At 54.1% G+C, this 19,030-nt stretch overlaps 4 protein-coding genes across 4 annotated transcripts; 3 read left to right on the top strand and 1 right to left on the bottom strand.

The window, feature by feature from the left end:
* Positions 1-4,667: 4,667 nt before the first annotated feature.
* SETTUDRAFT_163294 (uncharacterized protein) lies at positions 4,668-7,202 on the bottom strand. The gene is made up of 4 exons (XM_008027579.1): positions 5,370-7,202; positions 5,103-5,319; positions 4,780-5,050; positions 4,668-4,723 (listed from the first exon to the last, which is right to left on the bottom strand). Exons 1-4 carry the CDS (start codon positions 7,188-7,190, stop codon positions 4,696-4,698), a joined length of 2,337 nt encoding a protein of 778 aa, XP_008025770.1. The 5' UTR covers positions 7,191-7,202; the 3' UTR covers positions 4,668-4,695.
* Positions 7,203-12,428: 5,226 nt separating this feature from the next.
* Positions 12,429-15,067, top strand: SETTUDRAFT_19859 (uncharacterized protein; the record flags this gene model as incomplete). Its single annotated transcript, XM_008026770.1, has 3 exons — positions 12,429-12,549; positions 12,687-14,868; positions 14,920-15,067. The coding sequence occupies 3 exons, from the start codon at positions 12,429-12,431 to the stop codon at positions 15,065-15,067; spliced, it is 2,451 nt and encodes an 816-aa protein (XP_008024961.1).
* A 783-nt stretch (positions 15,068-15,850) lies between these two features.
* On the top strand, positions 15,851-17,026 carry SETTUDRAFT_116251 (uncharacterized protein). Its single transcript, XM_008027580.1, has 2 exons — positions 15,851-16,249; positions 16,331-17,026. The coding sequence occupies exons 1-2, from the start codon at positions 15,946-15,948 to the stop codon at positions 16,699-16,701; spliced, it is 675 nt and encodes a 224-aa protein (XP_008025771.1). The 5' UTR covers positions 15,851-15,945; the 3' UTR covers positions 16,702-17,026.
* Positions 17,027-18,355: 1,329 nt separating this feature from the next.
* Positions 18,356-18,699, top strand: SETTUDRAFT_87492 (uncharacterized protein; the record flags this gene model as incomplete). Its single annotated transcript, XM_008027581.1, has 3 exons — positions 18,356-18,445; positions 18,517-18,543; positions 18,607-18,699. 3 exons carry the CDS (start codon positions 18,356-18,358, stop codon positions 18,697-18,699), a joined length of 210 nt encoding a protein of 69 aa, XP_008025772.1.
* Between the last annotated feature and the right edge of the window lie 331 nt (positions 18,700-19,030).

The following is a 19,030-nucleotide window of genomic DNA, read 5'->3' on the forward strand; positions in this document are numbered from 1 at the left end:
ATGAGTGTGCTCATGCTCATGCTCCGGCCCAGGGATCGCCCGCGAATGCCACCGAAATAACGCGTGCGCGCCCGCATGACAGACGGCGGCCCCCCAGTCCAGAGTGCTCGCAGCGCGTCGCTTTCTTTGAGTTCAAGAGGCGGGGGCGCCGGCCACGCCCTGTCGAGTCCAGCCGCACCCAGCCCCAGACAACCACACCACCACCACCACCACCACCACCATCACCACCGCTACTACACCACCGCCCGCCATCGCCGCCATCACCCCCAGCGCTGCAACCTGCCCGCCGCGTCTACAGCGCCTCAATCTATTCGCTCTGCCGCCAATCTATTCACCCCATGGCCTCGCCGCACTTCAGCCGCCACTCGTCCCAACGGCGCTGCATGCCTCCCCCTCATTAATGCCTGCCTCGTATTCTCCTCACGTGCGACTGGCCGCCACGGCTGCTCACGACTCGCTGATTGGCCTCTGCCCGGCCTCTGCCCAGTCGTTGTCGAGATTGCGCCTTGCAAATCAAGAGTCCCGTCCGACATGGCGTTACGCATGCCGTGCATGAGCGCATAACAAAGCCCGAGAACCACCCAAGTCATCCTCCGCCATTCCACCCGCCTCACGTGTCGTCGCCGTCGTCTGCTTGACTTCTCCCCCGGCCCTCAGCATCCGCGCCTCCGCCTCCGCTGCTGCTGCTGCTGCCACGCGCGATGCCTTGCTTCCCGCCACGCCTCTCAGCAGTGCAGCACTCTCCTCACATGCGCCATGCATCCAGCTCTCAGCCAGATCCTTCCCGCCACTAGTCGTCCCAAGTTGCATCCTTCGGGCAAAAGCGAACTAATCACAAGACCATGGCTACGCCCTTGTCGTGCCCTTAGCGCGTGCGCTGCATTCCAGAGCCCCCCACTGCTGCCAGGAAATTGCCCTTTTTCACTAGGCGAGCAGGGGCCCTGCCGCTCTCGCTGCTCTACCCCATCGCCCTATTCTTCTTTTTGCTGCCACTCTCCTTCCCGTGTGGAGAGACAGAAGCAGAAAAGATGCTACACATACGCTACCACACGGTACAATCGGTCCTACCTTGCTTTTGCTATTCGTCCTTGTGGGACTTAGAACTGCTGTTTGTTGTTCCTTACAGCGTAGTGCCGCTTCTACTGTGGCCCCTCCCCCCTTTTCTCTCCCGGCAATCCTCGGGAACACCACCCCACCACCACCACCATCGCCAACAATCACCACAAACACCAACGGTAACGGCAATGGCAATGGCAATGGCAACCACCACGCACAATAAGCCGACAGGTAGCCCGGCTTCGCACTAATAATGGCTCCAATTCATCCGCAAGCCAATCCGAGGTACAGATGCATCCATACCCAGCCCAGCTTGTCCCGCCCGTTACGTGGCCGAGCAACCCAGCCATTCCATGGCCAAGCCCTCGTCATCGCAGAGGTCACAATGCCTCCCAGCCTGCTCGCGCGCGCACACACCGCTGCTGCTAGTGCCAACCGCCCGCAGTCTGCCTACCTTGTACAAAAAAAGCTGGGGTATACATGTTCACGCTCCAACGGTTTTTCTCCATTTTGCACAAATCAGGCACTTTCATTTTTCCCTGGGTGTTTGATCGGAGGCGATCGTGTCTGTGCCGTGGTTGCAGTCCCTGCTGCCCGTTCAAATGAAGCCAGCCTAGGGGCGGCTATCGGCAGACAAGGGCTGCAAAGAACTGACAGGCGTGACATGCTCTCTCCTGTGTGGCGGATGTCATCGCAAAGATGCAACCATGTTGCTACAAAAACAAAAACTTGTTCCAGCCTGGCCAAACCTTATTTGCGGGGCAGTCTGGCCATGACTATCTAGCCATGGTGACTGAGCATCTGTAATAGTCGGGCGGCAACATTGGGCGGCCTGTTCCTGCGAGGCTGCAAGGTCATACTAATTTCATTTGCCCGAGGCCACCAGAAGAATACTCAATATGGCGGTCGGCGTCCTTCTTTTGCCGATTCGACGTTATCCACTAAGCGCACAGGTTTCCCGCTAATCCACCTTGGCAAAAGGGTCACTACAGCTGGGCGACAGCTGGGCCATGGCTGGCTGGCATCCACGCCACTGTGTACGCAACCACGCGGCACAACATCGTTGTTGCGCGTTGCATTCTCTCTACCACAAATACCGCGCTATCGATATATCTCGCCATATTGCTCACCATCGGTTGACTAGCACGTCGTAAATACACTCAACGACTCGTACGTACCGCGCTATGCTCATACTGCCCTCCCCACTGAATAACCATTGATCATCACGCACCGTCGTCTCCTTTCCAAGCCCGGTGGTAAAAAAAAAAAAAAACTCAATCTCATCCTGTCCTACACGCGCGACCCTTTTTTCCCCATTGCCCTTACTCAAGGTACTATGTACACCTCTTGTTAGTCCTCTTTCCCTTTCTCTTATGCAATGCACAACTTTCCATCGCCTCGCCATTCCAACTGCTGAACCCTGAGTTTAACACACTACCTATGGAATGATGAAAAAAAATAACACCTTTCTGTTATATCGTCTCTGTCTGCGTGCGTGCGCGCGTGCTCACTCGTCCAACGTAACAAAATAAAACTTCCCAACACGGGGGCTTGGCTCCCATTCCCAATTTCCGCCCCCCATCATCAAGAACAAATGCGCCCGAGAGAGAAAGAGAGAGAGGAGGGCAGTCACCCCCGCTGTTTGCCAACCGCCAAGCTCGTACAACGAACCCCCCCCCCAAAAAAAACAGCTGCCCACATCCGTATATAGGGGTGAGCGGTCATGTGTGTGTATTTATTCTTGACCTTTTATAGGAAGGATTCTCCGGCGTCTCGTGCTCACTGTGAAGAACAATTGGGCGGGATTTGCCCGACAACGGCTTGCATACATACATACATACATACATACATACATACATACATACATGTGCAGCTATTTATTTGTCCCGGGGACTAAACACACACACACACACACACACACACAGTGTTCGCCAAACAAGGGGATGCGGATCGTCTGTCTTACGCCAAGGCACGGCATGCAGCGGACGATAAAAGGAGGAGTAAGAAAGAAAGCGAGAGAGAGAGAGAGAGAGAGAGAGGAGAACAAGGATATCTAGTACGTACATAGTATCTATACCCAATCCGCAAGGTACACATGAAGATGCACACAAGTATAGAAAGATATGGACAGTGGTAAGAGATACATATAGACATGGACTTTACCATGTTGCATATACATGCGCACGTACTTCTTGCTTGGTATGTAGTGAAGATGCGCTCCTTTTGTACAAAACACAGATACTTAGAGAAAGAGAGAGAGAGAGAGAGAGAGAGAAAGACAGGTATGACTCGGTTAGGTAGACTCGAGTATCTTAGCCTCGGCTTCTATGCATGCGTATAACAAACATATTAACACATTAACAAATCAGTAAAAAGCCTACGGAACGATCCACCCCCCCCCCCTTCAAAAAAAAAGCGTCTGAATAAAACAACAACAAACAACAAACAAACAACAACAAGATGAACTCTTGATTCACTTTACTAGATAGATGGTGAGAATAGTGGGAATAGGTAGATAGATAAATAAATGAATAAACAAATAATAGTATTATATAGTTATATATATATAAACTCCGATTTTCCCAACCTTTAAAAGACAAAGGATTAAACGAAACACTAACCCCCCCCCCTTTCCTGAAAGAAGAAGAAAAGCAAGAGAAACACCTAATGTTGATATTAATTGCCCCCCCCCCCGTTTTTTTGTTGGTTGTATCACAAAAGAAAGAAAGAAAGAAAAATAACTACACCTGGAAGGGTTCATGAGGTTGTAGGAGTGAAGGGATGGAGTGGAGGAGGTTCTTCTTGCGCGCGCGCGTGCCCGCGTGTGTATATGTGTATATGTGTGTATGTGTATGTGTGACAGAGTGCGCAACTAGAACCTAGGTGTAGAAAAGGATTAGATGGGAGGCGCCATGGGATAGAGTGGGAAGAAGAAAGAGGAAGGAACAAGAGAAGGAATAAGAGAGGAGAGGAAGAAGAAGAAGAAGAAGAAGAAGAAGAAGAAGAAGGATGTGTTACTGGCGATATGTAGAAGAAGAGCGAGAGTGATAGCGATGCGAGCGAAAGAAGAAAACAAAAAAACCATCCCCATCCCCCACCTCACATCCACTACATCTATACTCTCTCCCAATACATACCGCCAGCAAAACAGCAAAGAAAACATATATAAAAAAAAGGAAGAAAGAATCAAGGGAGATAGGTGGGTAGGTAGGTAGATAAGTGGGGGAATAAAGGCCGAAAAGCGACGCATCCAACTCTTTCCGTTTCTTCATTAATAGGTATAAAAAGTAGTAGTCGGAAAAGAACAAGTATAAGGTGTAGAAGAAGTTAAAAAAGAGTAGAAAAAGAAAAATGTTAAAACTAAAGGTGAAGAAGAAGATGAAGTCAGAAGAAGAGTAGATTGAAGAAGGAATAGAAAAAGAAAAAGAAAATAACCCAATATACGATCCAAAATAACGCCCTCTCATATAACGCCGCAGCAAAAAGTCGCATCGATCCAAACAAGACTTTCCCACCAGTGCGAGGTTCTTCGTCCAAAGGGAAAGGGAAGGGGGTATCATCGTCATGGACACATTCTTTGGTAGGTAGGTAGGTAGGTAGGTAGGTAGGTGGTGGTGGTGGTGGTTTTAGTCTCTCTTATTACAAGAATCCACTCTCAGAGAGAAGCCTAAATCGCTGTTAGCTCCATCGTTCTCTCGGACAAAGAAAGAAAAAGTAACGTACCTTGCAATCTTTTCGTCTTCGCGTTCTCTGGGTTCAACGCTCAGACTCATCTCATACATTTCATGCACATCGCCCGCCGATTGCATGTTGGTGAGGATATAGTCCTGCAACTCGGGAACCGGCTGCAGAGGGTAGGGTACGTTTTGATATTGTTGGATATCGCGAATGACTTCGGCCGTCTTCGCGCGCTTGGCAAAGTTGATGAGATTGGTGCGTTTGATCAAAGATGGAATACCGTCTTCGATAAAGGTCAAGTCCGTGAGATAGACACCTTGGATACGTGTTAGTCCATGACCTAGTTACTCTGAAAGGACATCATGTACCAAAAAAGGGTATACACGGTGGATTCGCCCTGTGCAGAGTATCTCGGTATTCGGCAAAGTTTTTGGTGCTACCCATGAGTTTGCGCATGCTTTCCAAAGTAGCCATTGAGCGCTGGTTGACGGCACTCCAGGTTCGGTTGAGACGATGAATCGGCGCAGTACCTAGAGCCGAGATGATGGAGGTTAGAGTGGAGAAGTTGTTCAGTTGCCGGCATTTCTACACCTCATTAGCTATCTGCAGCGCGCAAAGGTGTCAAATAAACTCACGTCTGCTACATTGACAAAGTGCTTGATGACAATCACTCTCCGCTTCACGTCTTGTTGCGTCAATATCATCTGCGCGACCCAATTTGTCAACTGGTTCGAGTGGAGAATGAGTGCTTTCACGTTCGAGGCTGGGTCGGGCTCGCCAGGCGCAAGCTTCTTTTGCCACGTCTTGTTCAAGCATTCTGTTGGACGAATCTTGCCGTATAGTCTGGACTCGATGATTGTGAGTTGACGCGCGAATTCGGTTGCGTCAATGTCGAGGAACTTGAGTTTCTTCATGTGCTTAGGGAGGATGGGCTGTGGCGTCTGGGCGCTCAAGGTAAGAACCAGTCGCTTGGTTGGCATGTCTGGTCCACGGGATCTTTGCTCGACCGAGGTCATCAAAGGTGCTGCTCCAGGGGTACTGGTGGTTGCGACGTGATCTTTTGCAAAGTTGTACACGCGCTGGATCAGGATGCGTGCCTCTTCGTCATTACCCTCCATCCAGTAGTTGTCAAACCAACTCTTAAGAATGTTGACAACACGGAATCGGATTGGTTTCTGTTTCTTGTCCACCCAATGCTGGTAGTCCTCTTTGGCTAGACCATGCGGTGGCTGGATACTCCATCGTTTTACCAACATCTCGAAAAGTTCGGAAGCGGTCGTAAAGGACCGGTAGGTGAGTAGGAAGGTGTTGTTGAAGGCGGGATCCAAACGGTCATGGCGCGTCAGTTGCTCGACAAGACCTGCCAGCGTACCACCCTTGAGCTGGGGTGGCGCGGTCTTGTGGTCGTAGGAAATCTCGCCCTCATGATCGAGCTTCAGGTACTCTGGAGTTTCTTCCACTGTTTGCTGTGGAATGACTGGTACCTCACCAAAGAAATCCTTGAGCTTCTTGTTGCTGTTGGCAGAACGGATCGGCTCAATCTTGGCGTCGTCAAGAGAAGTACCTGCGTATGTGTCTGCTTTGGGAATGTTGCCGAGTAGCGGCCTCTCAGGTCCGGATGGAATGCGAGTGTGGCTCGATAGTTCACTGTCAGTGTTTCTCCGAGGGTCTGAGCGGTTTACGATGTCGTCTAAAGGTATGTTCTCCGACAAGTTCTGTAGCAAGGTAAATTGTTGGGTATAGGTTGCGTCCAGGTCTCGGGTAATGGCCCGCACAGCGTTGATTCGGTCATCCAGAGAGTCACCACGTAGTTCGGCCCACTCGTCTCCCAAAGGCGCTGCTACGCCTTGACACGCTATCACGAGTTCGGAGACTGCGTCATAAGTCTTCTGTTTCTGTATGCTGAATTCGCTGAGCTGCGCTGCTTGGGTGTCCAAGTCGAGGGATGCGAGGTTGATTTGTTCAACTGTTGACATCCAGGGACGACATGCTTCAAGCACCTTGCCGGCCGCACTGCAGATGTGGTCGCCTAGCGCCTGGTGTTGCTGGTGCGAGATGACGGTATCCCTTACTACCAATAGCTCGTCCAAGCGACGGAGGTTTGAAATGATCAATCTCTTGAGATCCTGCAGTCGTTCCAGGACACGGGAATCTAGCGTGAGCGTCGCTTCGACAGCGGGTTCGTTGTCTTCTTGGTCGGAATACATCGAGGTGTTGACATCCTGCGAATCTGCGCCATTGTTCTGCCAGTTGCCACCGGTGTGGCTGCCGACGACGAATCCAGGCACAAGACGGGGTATCTCTTCACCTCGCTGCTGGCGCGCTACCTCAACAAACCCAAAAACGCCATTCATGACGCCTTCTGCCTCTTTCAGACACTTTGAGTACGAGTCTGGAGGAGGAAAGTCGGATGCAGCAATATGCGAAGACAGTACGAGCTTTGAGAAGCGCGACATGGTCTCTCTGAAGTGAGGGTATAGGGCCTTGTTGGTGGATATGATGGAAGGGTTGCCAGAGTGATTGTCAGTCGTCCCTGAACCCGCTGCGAGCAATAGTCGCAGGTGATCCGAAATGTCCTCAGCTCGCTTTACAAACTCGGACCTGTCACTGTTGTTGATGGCCTGCTTGTATCGCTCAACAGCGCGTCGCATGTCCTCGACCATTCTGTTCCAAGTAAGAGGGACCGGGCTGACATCATCATAAAACTTGCGTGACGGGGTAGTGGCACTGTTTGGTCCGCCAAGGCCAGGGCTGTTCGCAAAGGATGTGGCCGTCGTACCGGTGGGAGGCATGGCGGTGGAGGCGGCAAAGCTCATACTGCCTTGATCGTAGGACCTGCCGTGGTAGCCTCCATTCATAGACTCCATTGAGGTCGCCGATGATAGGCCGCCAGACAAGCGCTGTCTGTGCTGTAATCCATCGTCAGAGCGCGCTCGCACGAGAGGCGGAGGGCAAATGCAGCACTTACACGAGAGCTATATGAGCCCTTGGTCCCCGGACCTTCGAAGTCGGATGCCGATGTTTCATCGTCGGTGTCTTCCATGTTGTAACCAGAGCCTGAGGCCAGAAGCTCAGCTGGCGGTCGCGACATTTCCGGTATGAAGACATCGGTGCGGTTGCGCGGGCCGTTTTCGTTTGTAGAGGGTGACTCCAAGGGCAGCTCCATGGTGCTTACGCCGGTGAGTGTGTTGAAGTAGAACAGCCGTCCATCGGGAGTGGCTTGGGGTATCCAGAAGGCCGCCTCTTCCTCCTGGTTGTGCGTTCCCGTGTTGCGCTCGATGGGCAGTATGGTGTCGTTCCCACCGCTCAACGAGCCGTCGTCGGAGTAGTCGCCCTCTGCGCCGCTGGCTGAACGCGTATCGTCGTCGGCGTCTGCGCCATCTCGGTCCTCCTCGATGTCTTCGCTCGGGCGCTGCACGACGGCGCAATAGTTGCTTGGGAACCAGCCACGGACCCCGTGGATGACTCCGTCCCACCAACCACTCTCCAGCTGTGTAATGACCTGTATTATGTCGCCCGTCCGGAAGCTCAAGCTCGTACGGTCGTCTGCCTGGTAGTCGTAGAGCGCCTTGACGTACATGCCGCCAGCGTCGGTCGTGCCACTAAAGCCGTTCATATTGGAGGGTGCGGCCAGCTCGAGGGGGAGGGGAGGGGAGGGGAGGGGGGGGCGGTATAGGAGAGCAGCAACGACGACGTCCGCACACTCGGCAGCGAAAATGCCCCTCTCTTGGGCGACCCGATACGAGAATAGAAGTTGTCGCAAGACGGGCCGCTTGATCTCAGAACGCGGTCGTTTGGGAGGGTCAGATAGCCCGCGTGTTATGGCCGGGGGTGGATGAGGGCATGCAATTGGGCTAGAGGCGGGACCGGCATACGAATGAGAAGCCTTACATTCGCGCCTGGCTGGGCAACGCAGCGAATCGACGGTTGCAGCTGGCCCTCTGGTATGATTAGTGTCGAGAAGAAGAAAGCTCTGGAGCGAAAGAAACTGCAACACCAGGGCGGGTCGCTGGGCAGGCGTCGTGAGCGGTGGAGGCGCCAACTGTGGGGACACTGCTGCCGTAAGTCACGTGTTGTGCTGGGTTATGGATAAAAGCAGCTAACAATGTGTCAAGCCCCGGGCCCATCCCTCAAGAGAAGGCTGCTTGGAGCGCGCGTGCTTGCGTAGATATTGTAATCTTCATGCATGTCTATATGCGAAGCCTGTCTCCAGCCCGTTGCTGTGCATGGGCGCAATCTACATGGACACTGGTGCTCATACTCATACTGGCACTCTCGGCAACGCGACGACCCTGAGCCGGCGGGCGCATCCACGAAGTCGCACGTCAGCCGCCCTGCTCACACCGGGCTGCCGCATATCTATACATATGTACCAACGCAGTCTTCCGCTGGCCACCCAATCGTGGCGTGGCAGGGCCAGGAACCGTGCAAAAACCCCCGCCATGGCTTTGGCATGCCGACGCCGGACGAAGGGCCTGGCAGCAAGAGCGGGGGCCTCAGGCATTCCGTACACATGTCAATTCGTCTAGAAGACGGCCTGACTCGCTACCCTTTCTCGCTTCTATGCGCTATGAAACGTGGTCGTGAAGGACGGCAGGGGGGGCTGCCTCTTTCTGCGGACGCACGCCGGAGGAATCGAGGGTTGTACGTACGTGCGACCCTCTGTGTCCTGCGCGACCATACAGTCCTCGACTTGTGACGCTTAGCGTCTTGACTTGCTCGCACATTGTTTGCGCCGAAGGTTGCTTGCAGCTGCACACACGCCAGCAGGAGACGCCCCCTCGCCCATCGGCTTGGTCTGACGAGACAAAGGCTTGAGCCTGATGATGTAGAGGGCGTGCAGCCAGCAGGGCTCCAAAGGCCATGGGGTAAGACTAATAACGCTGGGCCTAGCCACCCACCACCACGACTGCCACCACTCCCAGCCGCCCAAGGGTATGAAAGCGGTGACTGACACGAGTCTTTCATCGTCGAAGGAGCGATGGAAGCTCGGAGTGATTATGGCGGATTTTAGTGGCCGGTACCATTCTCGAATTTGCTTAATGAGTCGCGTGGAAGCGGAAGCGTCGACTCCTGGGTTCTGCGACGCTGGGCCAAAGTGGTGTGGGTGGGTCGGCCACCCACCCACTCACCCGCTCCATGGCGATGTTGCTGTCGCTCCCGGGACATGGGCATGGTTGAGAAACGACGACGACGGGTCGCAGTAGGCAAGGGAGGGGCTCGACTGAAGGCTTGTACAGCGCAACGGGAGGCGCGCGAGCTGCGAGTGCACGCTGTCGAGATGACCTGGCAAGTCGCCTTGTTCATGAGCAGAGGGACGGGTGGGAGCCAGCGTGCTATCCAGACAAAGATGACCAAGATACCCTGCAATAAGCCGGCTTGGTGAGGTATAGGGCGTGGCCCTAATAACTTCTAGTCGTTTGCCGTGGCCTTGTTGAAATTATCTCACGGCGCAGGCGGATCGGTGCCGGCCCTATCGTGTCCGTGTGGCGTGGACAGACCATGCAATGCGACTTGAAACCACGACCACGAAGCCGCGTTGCGCTTCTAAAGCATTACGTGAAGCGTGCTAGCGCGGGGGCTTGGGGGCTTGGGGGCAGAAGCCATGCCCCTCTCTGACACGGCGGTGGGTGAGGGGTTGATTGTACATTGGGTGTAGTGTACACCTAGGTGCAAGAGAGGCAGAGGGAGCCATGTGTCGCCATGGCCAGCCCACACGGACTGACGGTGAAGGGGCGACCGACGCTATGTGCTCCAGGACAGTACGCGCATCCCCGACCCAAGCGGGGCATGGTTAGCCGACGCTGCTGCTACTACATATGACGCTGACCCGCAACCGCGGCAGAGAGGCCGTCGTTGTGGGCTGACGCCGGCGACAGCCCCTCGTCGCCATGATGGCCTGATGGCATTGTTCAGCGGCCAGCATGCGCAAAACAGCACAGCACCGTCGCGGCAGGCCCGCCGCTGCGCGAGGGCGAGGGCGAGGGCGCGGGCGAGGGCGCTACACCAGCACCAGCACCCACGGCCTCTTACCGTCTGCTGCAGGTGGTGGGCCAGCCTAGCACGCGCGGTGGGTCCGGGGAACGGGACCATGGCCCGCAGCTATGGATAGAGTTCCAGGAACGACTGAGGGCAGTCGGCGATCGGCTCCAAATTACTCGCAGCCACCCACACACAGCACTGCATCGCGGGCGTCTGAAGGGTACTCCTGGCGTCATCCTGCGCGCGCCGTGTGCTGGGCGAGGGGCAGCGGCGGCCCCCCCTTTTTGTTTTGTTTTTGCGTGCCGTCGTCATGGCGCAAGCCAGCGGGCCACCGAGGGGCAGCCCACGGCCATGCTGTGTCTTGTTGGGCTTCGGGCCAGCAGCAATGGCGCAGGCACGCAAAATGAGGCGGTGAGGCTCAATGCGCTCGGCGTGCATCTGAGAACTGGCGCCCCAGCAGACTACTCACTCAAGAGGTAAAAGCTGCCTCGACCCTCTTACCGCTTCTTTGAGATGTCGCGCCACAAGTGGTGCATCGAGCCTCGACTCCGCTGACAGCGGGCGGTACGGCGAGACCAGGCTCCAGACGCCATCTTGCGAGCAAAACCATTGGACAGGCGTCTGCCATGTTGCAATTGGGTCCAGCCCGCCGCCTAAGGGAGTACCCGGCGTGCGGGCGCCGCGACTGCATGTGCGCGCTGGACGGGCGTGGTTTGGGCGAGGGGCGACGGCGACGCTGAGGGGCGGATGGCGGCAGACCGAGGGCGGTGGCCGGATGGCGGGAACTGGCGATAGTGTGCGGCAAATTTGGCGTGGGAGGGGAGGGGGTGGAGGGGAGGCAGAGGGCGAGGGGGAGAGGGCGAGGGGGAGAGGGCGAGGGGGAGAGGACGAGGGGGGGCAGAGGGGACGCGAGGCGGGCAGAGGGGGGGGGGAGGCAGACGGAGAGGAGGGGCAGCGAGCGCGCGCGAGTGTGTGTGTGTGTGTATGATGAGGTGTGTGATGTGTGCGAGGGGTGGAGGGCACACCCGACTCGAGGCAGCCGTCGCGATGCTGGCGAGGCCAAGGTGGCCACCAGCCCACCAGCCCGCCAGCCCGCCAGCCCGCCAGCCCACCAGCAGCACGCGGGCAGCACCCTCCCTGCACACGCACAGGTGACAGCAATGGCGGGCGGAGCCTGTCTACCACGTACGTACATACAAGCAAATACAACGTGGGATGCCACGGCTGCAATCCATCAACAATTGGCGTCGGAGTCGCTAGCGCTGTCATGCTGGACGCAATTATTCGGTCCCGCGAGAAGATCCCAGGGGATGGCTGGGCTGGTGAGCCTGCTATTTGGCGGACTGTGCGCTGTGCCTCTCCCCCCCCCCCATCTCTTGATTTTGGCGGCTGCCCCTCTTGGTCTCCTTATTCCGCCCTCGCGCCGCTCGCCTCCATCTCAACTCGCACGCAGCCCGCGGCTTTCATCATTGCGCACGCAGCCTCACGGCGCTGACGCCTGTATATTCCTCCCCGCCGCCGGCCATCCCCGGTCTTGTCCCGCCACTTGTATGCAAACGCGCGGCATGAACGAAGAGTACAGCCGCTGCACCACGCCCATCATCAACAACAACACACTTTAACGCCCGCCCGCGCGCGCCGGCCGTCCCCTCATCCCACGAGCATCCGCCTGAATCTGCTGTAGCCGTCTGCTGCCTCTCTGCTCCGCCCACATGGCGTCCAACTCGTCGCCCGCCGGCCGCAAGACGGGCGCGCCCGAGAAGAAGTACAAGTGCCAGTTCTGCAACCGCGCCTTCAGCCGGAGCGAGCATCGCAGCCGTCACGAGCGATCCCGTAAGTGCACCTCTCCGTGTCGCGATGGAGCTCTGCTTGTTTAGAGCGGGGTAGCTGTTTACTGATGCGGGACCGTCGCGCCGTGGTCGCGCTGCGGGGAAGACAGACACAGTGTTGCTAACTGCCCCTCACCCCAGACACCAAAGAGCGCCCCTTCAAGTGCCTCAAGTGCCGCAGCACCTTTGTGCGTCGCGACCTCCTCCTTCGTCACGACCGCACCGTCCACGCCAAAGACGGCGGCGCGCCCCTGCCCAGCGAGCAGAAGCGGCGCTCCACCAAGACAGCCGATGCCGGCTCCTCGAAGCAGCAGCAGCAGCAGCCCCAGCCCCAGCCACCGCCGCCCGCCGTCGACAATGCCACGACGCTCGAGCGCATCGAAGCCGACAACGAGGCCATGCACGAGGATGAAGACCTCAATGCGGCCGCCATGCTCATGACCGACTTCCACCACAAGGCCATGGCCAGCCAAGAGCCCGAGATGATTCCCGAGCACAACGAGCCCGTTATATCCCCCACCGGCCCCCCGATGATGGAGCCTGTCATCCCCTACACCGCCCCGGGCCAGAACATGCTTCCCCAGATGCCCTGGAGAGATTCAATGGTGCCCCAGTCCGAGCCCAAGTCGTCTCCCAACACCCATTCGGCCTTTACCTCGGCTGGCGCGCTCGGCTCGCATCCTCACCAGCTGCCCCCTTTGATGGAGCGCACCATGTCCGGCAATGACAGCCTCGCGCCCACGTTTGCCATGAACGGTGCCAATGGCCTTGGTACCCCAGGTGCTCTTTCGCCCTACCCCTCCATGATGGGGCCTGTGTCGCCCGTCGACTACCGCAAGTCGCCCGGTCCCAACCAGGCCCTGATGATGACACGAGCCCCTCAATTGGACTCGGAAGAGCAGTGCGCGAGGATCTACGAGAACATCAAGCAGTACGACAGCGAAAACGCACTTCTCGAGACATTCCACCTGCCCAGCCTCAACACGCTGAACCGCTTGCTCAAGACCTACTTTGATCTGTTCCACCACCATCTTCCCTTCTTGCACCCCGCCACCTTTAACCCCACCGAGGTGTCGGCCCCACTGCTCCTCGCGGTGCTATCGATAGGTGCATTGTACATATTCGACCAGGACCAGGCATACATGCTCCACATTGGATCAAAGGTTCTCGTCAACCAGTTCCTGCAGAACAAGGAAAACTTCAGCTCGCGCAAATGTCCTCTGTGGACTATGCAGAGCACCCTGCTCAACATGATCTTCTCGAGCTGGAGCGGTGATCCAAAGGGGCTCGAGTGGGCTTGCTCAATCAAGAGTCTCTTGGCGAACATGGTTGCCGGAAACCGATATGAGCTCAAGCTCCGGTCTGATGCTCGCGAAGGTGCCCAGCCAAACCACGAGGAATGGGTTGTGGATGAGCAATGTCGCCGAACCTACTACGCCGTCTACATCTTCTTTGGCCTGCTGACTCTTACCTACAACCACACGCCTGCCATGGGTTTCAACGAGTTCGATACCCTCGAGCTGCCCTCCTCGGAGTCGCTCTGGACTATGGAGGTTTCAGACGATGATGCCTGGCGTGAGAGCCTGAGCTCGTCCAAGATCATCACCTTCCGCCAGGCGCACGACAATCTCTTCCAAGGCGAGACTGCCCGCTACAGTGCATTCGCCACACGCGTCATGATCAATGCTCTGTTCCTCGAAGTGTGGTACCACAAGCGCAGCCCGGAAGCTCTTCAGGATGTAGTCACCGAGTACAAGCTTCGGCTGGCCCTCGAGACATGGGAGAAGTCGCTTGAACTATGCGAGCCCGAGACGGTCGTGGTTCAGCTGAGCGCCCCTCACAAGGGCCACCCACTCATTTTCAACGCCATGGCCCTGTATAGGAACACGCGCGCTCGACTTGTCGTTGACCTCAAGTCCATCCAGGAGGCTCTGCGCTACCACGACTCGTACGAAGTCGCTGCCGCCATGACCAACGCCCGCGACAAGGTTCAGCGCTCACCGGAGATGATCAAGGTCATTCAGGAGTGCTTCGACTGCATCGAGGTCGCCGCCGTGCAAGGCATCCGCTGGGTTGCACGCACTTCGGCCACTAACTGGAGTATTGAGCACCCTCTTACTGGTATGGACCTAATGGTAATTCTGACCCTGTGGCTCTACCGCCTGGAACACGACGAAGAACCAGCCACCGAAGAAGAGTTGGCCATGTATAACAAGCTGCGCAACCTGTTCGACGACGACTCGGTAGATGTCTATGGCGCAAAATTGAGCTCCACTGTCGCTCGACTTTGGGGCAGCATGATCGACGAGGTTGTTGTTTGGGGGTATGTCTGCTCTACCATTTCTCTACGAAGCTTGCCACTAACATTGCACAGTATCACTAAGCTCATGGGCGAAGCCTTCAAACTCCATTCACAGGCTCTCGTCGGCTACGAAGATGCCATGTCTTCTCGCTCTGGATCTGCCACACCGTCCATGGCGGCTGGTGGCGTTCAAGTCCTCGAGATGCAAATGGCCTACTAGGTCCGGTAGATTTCCAGCAGTCTCGTTTTCGGTCTGTTTCGATTTCGATTTTTCTGTCTATTTGCCACTGCGATGTTTTTACGTTCGTCTTGCTATAGTCATCTCCTTGCATCTGGGAGCATGTCATGGAGTTTGGGCGCGCGCCAGGCATCACGTGCTTTGTTCCTTTTTCTCGTTTTATTATTTCAAGATTGGGGTATTACGGCGCACCGGGGCAGTCGTCCAGATTCCTACACACTTGAGCATGCGCTCGACTTGTTTGGCATCCTAATATCTTTCCCTCGCTCATACCCATCAGCATTTCTGGACTATTGGAGGCTGGCCCCAGGCGCGTTATCGCTATGCTTCGATGCCGTTGCCTGCGTTTATCTCTGCTGCATTTATTTTCTTGCTAATACCGCTGGCTAGTTGTTAGTGTTTCTTGTCTCTTTTCGTCATGGAGCTATTGGGGTTCATTGTTCATATACCATAGTATTTCATGAAGCGTCTTTGTGCGGCGACGAAGGGCGAGATGGAAGTAGTAGATTGACCATGCCAATGTGTGGGTAGATTATGATTACAACTAGTACTGTATGAACATGTTTTGCTATGACCATTCAAAGATTGAACAAACGCTGCCCATGATGCTGATGCGCTGTGAGTGTTGTCGACAAAGGTTTAATGTTGGTGGTTGGGTTGGTTGACCCACTAATCGATAATGGCGACACACAGACCACCATGCATCTCTAGCGCGAAGAGCTCCAATTGAACTTTTCCAAAATTTCGAGGCCCAGCTACAGCCGCCCGTCCGTTTGCAGCTCCACGCATTATCCGCCCTACTCGCACACATATATTTCTTCTCCTATTTGCCTAGCAAAAAAAAGTCGCGTAAACTCAAAATGTCCAAGGATATCGAGGAGAAGAAGCTGAAGAAGGAGAAGAAGGAAAAGAAGGAAAAGCGCGCCGAGAAGGATGGCGTATCCAAGAGCAAGAAGGACAAGAAGGAGAAGAAGGTCAAGGGTGACGTCGAAATGGCAGACGCACTAGAGGCCGAGCTCGAGAAAGAACCAGACGTCTCCATGGTCAATGTCGTAGACGGCGCATCCGGCGACGACGAGCCTCGCGGCGCCCTTGTTCCCTTTGCATTCCCTCTGGCCGACAACGACAAGGAAGTCAAGAAGATCCTTAAGACAGTCAAGAAATGTACGTCTCTAGCCATGCGCTCACACGCACATACAAAAAAAAGAATAAGTAACTAACAGTATATGTTTTTCCCCTTTACAGCCGCCAAATCCAAGACGCTCCGCCGCGGCGTCAAAGAAGTCGTCAAAGCGCTGCGCAAATCCGCCGTCGCAGGCGCTGGCTCCACGCTGACGGACCCCTCTGCTATTGTCGTCATCGCCGCCGACATCTCGCCCATGGACGTCATTGCGCACATTCCTGTTCTCTGCGAAGACCACAACGTGCCCTACATCTACATCAAGAGCCGCGCGCAACTCGGCGAGGCTAGCGCTACAAAGCGGCCTACGAGCGTTGTCATGATTGGCAAGGATAAGCTGGGCAAGAAGGCGGCAGAGGGCGACGACGACTTCGCAGAGGCATATGCCGAGCTCGTCAAGGTCGTGGCAAAGGCTACCAAGACGGTTAAGAAGTAAAAAAAAGACACATTTGTGTGTGTGTGTGGATATACGCAAAGGAGTGGGGTGTGGCCTAGAAACGGGTTTGAAATCTACAATGTCCTCATGTGTAACTGTTACCAAAACGGGACGAGGCGTCTGGCGTTTCTCTCTCTCTCTCTCTCTCTTTTTCCCCTCTTATTTTTCTTTATTTACTCCCTCGTCGCGGCCAGAAATTAGTATGGGTTTCTTACCTGCTATTGTTTGCTGCTGCTACATATCACTTGTACGTAGGGAGAACAGAGCATGTATCACTTTGGATAAATATATGCTGCATAGTAAAAAAAATAAAAATAAACTTGTCTTACCGGAGAGTGTTCTCGTGCAAGGAGAAATCAACGTTGAGTAGCTCGAAGAAACTCTGTGGCTTTTTAGCTAGGCGGATGCTGAGAGGGTAGGAGGTTTGGTCTGGAGTCTGTCGCGGTCAAGCTATCCAATCGTACCAGTACATAGCAAACGCTAGAAATGGCAGAATGGCGAGTATAGCCACAGCAGCGTGGTAACAGCATGGCAGCCCAAAATTGCATATCTCTTAGCATTGTAACAGTGCTTGCTGTAGGAATATTCATAACAACAATCTAAACACGTGAGCAATGGATAAGAGACACGAGAGATCCGAGCTCCGTTTTCGCATGTTTCAATGCTAACAGCGCCTCGCTACTGCACTTGAACAAGTTCCTCATCGCAAGACGTTTTCTCACTACAAAAAAAACCAACCCCCCAGCCTATTCTGCGAGTATAATTTTCTTTGAATAAACTTAAAAAAGCGCTTCGCATATAAGAAATGCTGAATTTAACATAGGGGAGGGGAGGGGGGGGGGTTGAAAAGGCCGAGTGGGAAAACATTTGGCATAGTACAGTATGTACATGCAACCCTAATACACACACCGCCAGCCTCTCATCAAAAGAAAATCCAACAGTCTCTGACTGTATTCAGCCCAGCACTGTTCGATTTCTTTTGATGAGGGGGGGGGGTGCCGCTACTTATAAGGGAGCTCGTGTTTTCGTGGTAGCCCCCACCTATTACCAAAGTGATTTAAAATTGTTGTTGCTATTCCATTTAAAAAAAATAAACATGATTATACGTAGTGATGTGAAGTATGCACGCTGTGCTACTGTAGTGCTACTTATGATACGATTAAGTGTACTCACATATAATTTCGAATACTTAGCATGCCAAAAACTTTGGCCTTCACTATAAGTATGTGGTTTTTCTTATCTCGTTGATCTCTCCGTATTTATATAGCGTAGTAGGCACACACACACGCACGCACACACACACACTAAAAAAAATATACGAGCTCTATCGATCGTATAGTAGGGCTATTTGATATTTGCCCGAGTGAGTGCGCGCTGCTAACTACAGTGGGTTGAAAAAAGCACAGTCTCGATTTAAAAAAGACGAAGACGAAGAAGAAGAAGAAGAAGAAGGAGGAGAAGGGGTTTCCTTATAGTGGCTGGAATACAGGGAGATTATTTAAGAGAGCGTACGACTCTCTCTCTCTCTCTTCACGCATTTCTTCGTCTCTACTTATACTTGTCCGCTTTGTTACCAGTCCAGTCACCTATAAACCTTCTATTACTCTTATCTACTGCAACCCCCAACCCCCAAAATAAAAAACCACCCCCAACCATGAGATTCAGTTACGCGGAATTTACAGCTGTAGCCTTGATTCCCATCATGGTCTCAGCACAGTGTCTCTACCCGAAAGGCGCTTACACTGTATGAAAGCCACATGCTATCATCGTATACTGCATTACTTCTCGTGAGAAAAAACTAATATATATCTATAGGAATGTTCGTCCGACGGCTCGAAAATTGTACGTATGGTAAACTCAACTTCTATTGCATTCTGGGCTAAGCATTCCCCCCTGTCTTTTTAGATACGGTGCAATGGCTATCACGGGTCATTGATATACGAGTGTCCGCAGTATAAGTATTGCGCCAACATTGGTGCTGTGAGGGGTTGCCTGTAAACCCCCCCCCCCCACCCACTTAGCACTACAGTACGGGTTATAATGCTCGTTGGAGCAATTCTCTTCCAAGGACCTTGAACGATAGCTATTAGTATCCCGTGGTGAAATACCAGATTATTACAATCAACTTGACCATTTGTACATCACTGCCCAGAGTCGCGAATGCAAGCGTATCGTCTTTGAAACGGTTTCTCGCGTTTGCTAACGACTATCGCTTGCTACAAGTATTACGTATTACTGCCTACTTGTTGTATCTGAAGTATATAGCATAGTGCCTTATTGGTATCTCGAGTACTCTACTACTGCATTGTGAAAGCCACCATGTCAGCGC

The sequence above is a fragment of the Exserohilum turcica genome (genome assembly GCF_000359705.1).
Source record: "Exserohilum turcica Et28A unplaced genomic scaffold SETTUscaffold_2, whole genome shotgun sequence".
Lineage (NCBI taxonomy): Eukaryota > Fungi > Ascomycota > Dothideomycetes > Pleosporales > Pleosporaceae > Exserohilum > Exserohilum turcicum.

Bases quoted from the DNA above. Each gene is read 5' to 3' on its own strand.
- SETTUDRAFT_163294 (XM_008027579.1), bottom strand. From the start codon at position 7,190: ATGTCGCGCTTCTCAAAGCTCGTACTGTCTTCGCATATTGCTGCATCC. The intron at 5,051-5,102 runs GTACATGATGTC...CACGTATCCAAG, and splicing joins ACCGTGTATACCCTTTTTTG to GTGTCTATCTCACGGACTTG. The intron at 4,724-4,779 runs GTACGTTACTTT...ACAGCGATTTAG, and splicing joins GAAGACGAAAAGATTGCAAG to GCTTCTCTCTGAGAGTGGAT.
- SETTUDRAFT_116251 (XM_008027580.1), top strand. From the start codon at position 15,946: ATGTCCAAGGATATCGAGGAGAAGAAGCTGAAGAAGGAGAAGAAGGAA. The intron at 16,250-16,330 runs GTACGTCTCTAG...TCCCCTTTACAG, and splicing joins CCTTAAGACAGTCAAGAAAT to CCGCCAAATCCAAGACGCTC.